Source organism: Medicago truncatula, chromosome 1 (assembly GCF_003473485.1).
Source record: "Medicago truncatula cultivar Jemalong A17 chromosome 1, MtrunA17r5.0-ANR, whole genome shotgun sequence".
Taxonomy (NCBI): Eukaryota; Viridiplantae; Streptophyta; class Magnoliopsida; order Fabales; family Fabaceae; genus Medicago; species Medicago truncatula.
Genome location: NC_053042.1, coordinates 39,790,779 through 39,795,408, shown reverse-complemented (window position 1 = coordinate 39,795,408; position 4,630 = coordinate 39,790,779). Strand labels below are relative to the sequence as shown.

The 4,630-nt window shown below is 34.4% G+C and overlaps 1 protein-coding gene across 1 annotated transcript; it reads left to right on the top strand.

Annotated features, from left to right (window-relative positions):
• The first annotated feature begins 1,349 nt into the window (after positions 1-1,349).
• LOC25484629 (receptor-like protein kinase ANXUR1) lies at positions 1,350-4,090 on the top strand. Its single transcript, XM_013613515.2, has 2 exons — positions 1,350-2,700; positions 2,871-4,090. The coding sequence occupies exons 1-2, from the start codon at positions 1,350-1,352 to the stop codon at positions 4,088-4,090; spliced, it is 2,571 nt and encodes an 856-aa protein (XP_013468969.2).
• Positions 4,091-4,630: the final 540 nt, after the last annotated feature.

Sequence of the window (4,630 nt, the reverse complement as noted above, 5' to 3'; positions counted from 1 at the left end):
AACATGATAAGAACCTTCACAGTGAAATTTTGTAGTCTTTAAACGAGATACAAATTAATTATAAATTGTTTAAGAAATTCATAATTAATTTATCTCTGATCGAAGAAATTTAATTTTTTATGTAAAACTATATTTTAACGTGCTAATCATGTATGAAAAAAAGAATGAAAAAATTCAACATGTAGGTCACATTTTTAGACTACACGTATATTACAGGGTGGTCAAAAATAAGAAGAAATTCAAGTTACAATGCTAGAATATATGTTTTATATTTTTAAGGGTCGTTTTTCAAACATAAGGTATATTACAGGGTTAATTTGAACAGTTAACCCGTTAAAATAAGAGAGATGAACTCGTCAATAATGTGCTAAATAAAATTCCGAGACCTATTTGCGTGTGAGAATTTTCAGATTACCCAAAATTTTCTTTTTGTAAGTGTACTAATTGGCTTTTGGGTTGGGTCTAATGTGCAAAAATTATCGATCAAGCCCGGGCGACCGCCCGAGGTCGCCGGGCGGTGAAACCGCCCATGCCCTAGATACGTCCTTGTAAGAAGGAGCTCCTTGCCCAAGCAACTTGGTTTATATTGGATATGTTTTGTTTACGGGAATAATGGGGTTATTGAAAAACAGAGGTGGTGCCCACATGGTTACCTTGCACCATCGGGATGATATCGTGATAATAGTTTTTGGGAAATGTAGCATTTTTCATATATATATTGTGAGCAAATTGTTTGTCATAAAAAAAATATATAATGTGTAAATTAAACAAAAACACATTTCATAAATTCTATGGAAACTGAATGCCAAATATAGATAAGTTTCTTCCCTTCCAACTTGTAACAAATCTAACTCATTCAATTACGATCCTCACTCCCTATCACTGCTTCTCAACCATGTAAACTTAACGTTCATGAAACAACAAAAACAAAAAACAAAAACTGCCAAAATAATTAATTAATAATAATTTAGAACGAAAAAAATAAAGCAAACCAAAAAACCATAGTAACTGCCCCTAGAACAAACAAACTAAAAAAATAATAACAATCAAAACTTCACCTTAATTTTTTGTTCTTGCCTGGTTTGGAACATGTTCCACCAATCCAGGTAGGTAATTTCTACATTCATGTCAGCTCAGCAAAACAAACACAAAACTAATAACCGATTTTCTGTTTTTTTTTGGCGTACAGGAAATTATTATTCTCTCACAACTTGTCACCAAGAACACCCAAAAAGCCTTCATATTTTTTTCCTGTACGCCCAAGTATTATATTACATGCATATTTCTTTGCATTTCATTGAATTGATCAAAAAATGAGAATGCAAAAGAGTTTATGTCTCTTCCTTATAATGTATATACCTATTTTGTTGAATGCACAAACGAAAAAAGATGAATCTTTATTATTAGGATGTGGTTTAGGTGACAATGGTGGCAAAGATTCAGATGGAAGACAATGGAATCCAGACAACAAATACCTTTCAGGAGGAAATTCAATAACATCAAAAGCCTCGTTTCAAGACCCTTCTCTTTTATCAGAAATTCCATACATGTCAGCGCGTGTTTTCACATCAGAATCAACCTACAAATTCCCTATTCTACCAAATAAACGTTATTGGTTAAGACTACATTTTTATCCTTCTGTTTACAACAATTTGAACCCATCGGATTCGTATTTTTCTGTAACGGCAAATGGTGTTGCACTTCTCAACAATTTTAGCTCATCGATTACATGTCAAGCCTTATCTCAAGCTTATCTTGATAGAGAATATTCACTTGCACCTTTGAATTCAAATGTTCTTAATCTTACTTTTAAGCCTTCTGATAAACACAATGGTGCTTTTGCTTTTATTAATGGTATTCAACTTATTCAAATGCCGGATTTGTTGTTAGATTCACCTTCATTGGTCGGTTATGATGATCAAACCATGGATGCTAAAAATTTGCATTTTCAAACAATGTTTAGATTAAATGTTGGTGGGCAATTTATATCTCCAGTTCAAGATTCCGGTTTGAGTCGAACATGGTACGATGATACGCCTTATCTTTACGGTGCTTCCACTGGTATTACAAATCAAGCTGCTAAGGATGTTAAAATTGATTATCAAACTATGCCTCAATACATTGCTCCTCATGATGTTTATTCAACGTCAAGATCAATGGGAAATAATAAAGATGTCAACATGGGATACAATCTCACATGGATGTTTCAAGTTGATCCGAATTCAATGTACTTAACCAGGTTGCATTTTTGTGATTACTTTTATTCTAAAGTTAATGAGATTGTTTTCAATGTCTTTGTCAACAATCAAACGGCGCAGACTGGGGCGGATGTTATTGGTTGGACAGGCAGTAAAGGAGTGCCTACTTATAAGGATTATGTGATTTATGTTCAAGATCAGGCAGGTGATGATCAACTTTGGCTTGCATTGCATCCATCGCCCGATTCAAAGCCGGAATATTATGATGCTATACTCAATGGTGTTGAGATATTCAAACTCAATGATACTGATTTGTCTGGACCAAATCCTCAACCTTCTGATATGATGATTGAACATGACAATCAGGAAAAAACTTTTCAAAACAAAAAAAATGGTCATAATAAGAGTTTTGTTATTGGTGGTGCTGCCGGTGGTGCGGCAGGTTTTGCAATTGTTGCTGCTATATGTGTTGCTGTTCATCACAGGAAGAAGAGAGCACCAGGTAATGTTATTCTTGATAGAAGTCTTTGATAAGAAAAAGTAAAATGAAAATTATATTGATAACGAGAGAATATGAAACGTGAATTACGCTAAAAGAGTATATAAGATTTATATAGCCAATGAGAATAACAACTAACTAGTGTAATTAACTAATTTTATATCTGATACCAGGTTCATACACAAACACCACATCAAGTTGGTTGCCTCTCTATGGAAATTCTCACACAACCGGAACGAAATCAACAGGATCAGGGAAGAGTACTATGGGCAGTGGTGCAAATTTAGCCATGGCTCAAGGACTGTGTCGATATTTCTCTTTACAAGAGATGAAGCAAGCAACCAAGAATTTTGATGAGTCCAATGTTATTGGTGTAGGAGGGTTTGGAAAGGTTTACAAGGGTGTTATTGATAATGGTGTTAAAGTGGCTATTAAGAGATCAAATCCACAATCAGAACAAGGAGTAAATGAATTTCAAACTGAAATTGAGATGCTTTCAAAGCTTAGACATAAACATTTAGTGTCTTTGATTGGTTTTTGTGAGGAAGATGAGGAAATGTGTTTGGTTTATGATTACATGGCTCATGGAACCATGAGGGAGCATCTATACAAAGGAAACAAACCAATAGATACTTTATCATGGAAGCAAAGGTTGGAGATTTGCATTGGTGCTGCAAGAGGTCTTCATTACCTTCACACAGGTGCAAAGTACACTATAATTCATAGAGATGTGAAAACAACAAACATTCTTCTAGATGAAAATTTTGTTGCAAAGGTTTCAGATTTTGGATTGTCGAAAACCGGTCCAAATATGAACCAGGGTCATGTTAGTACAGTGGTAAAAGGTAGTTTTGGATATTTGGATCCTGAATATTTTAGAAGACAACAATTGACTGAAAAGTCTGATGTTTACTCATTCGGGGTTGTTCTATTCGAGGCATTGTGTTCAAGGCCTGCTTTAAATCCTAGCCTTCAAAAGGAACAAGTTAGCCTTGCAGATTGGGCTTTGCTAAACAAAAGGAAAGGAAAATTGGAGGATATAATTGATCCAAATCTTAAAGGAAAGATCAACCCTGAAAGCTTGAACAAGTTTGCTGATACAGCTGAAAAGTGTCTGTCTGATCATGGACTTGATCGTCCCTCCATGAATGATCTGTTGTGGAATCTTGAATTTGCTCTCAACCTTCAAGAAAATCCTGATGGTTCAACTCATAAGAACACGTCACATTTAAATGAGAGTGAATTTGAAGAGGTGAATTTGTCACACAATAATGAAATGGCAGCACATTACAAAAACCTTAGCCTTGGAAGTGAGCATGACCTTAGTCATCATGACTCAACTGAGAATTCTGCTGCCATTTTCTCTCAAATTGTCAACCCGAAAGGGCGATGATGATGACAAAAACTCTTAGGCTGATGATTGTTTTGTTGTAGGGAAGAGCTTTTTGCTTCAACGTCAAGGAAGCTAGAGAACTCTAGAGTACAATACAAACTTTGAGGGCTACTTTTAGAGTATACAATACTTAAATAGATTATTGTAATAGTCTGTAGAATTTTGATGTACAAAGAGGCAGAGAAATCAAGTTCGTCCAGCCTTCTTTGTGTATTATATGTAATATTATCTGTATTATATCATATCTGTTTATGTGATTCTACGTGGCTAGCACTTTGATTGTGTATCTATGATTTTGGTATGATCACTTAGATGCATTTAAATATTAATTATAGCGAAAAATTTAAATATAGTAAGATTTATTAATATTTTTAGTTAGTGTATAATTGATTATTATTTTTTATATATATAAATCCGTAGTGAAAGTGTGATTCGACCAATGGCTTAGAGGGCCTTTTCTTGTTTTGTCGACTCAAATACGATTGGAGGACTAGAATATTTAAGAGTAGGACAACTGATTGATCATGCAAACAAAGGAGT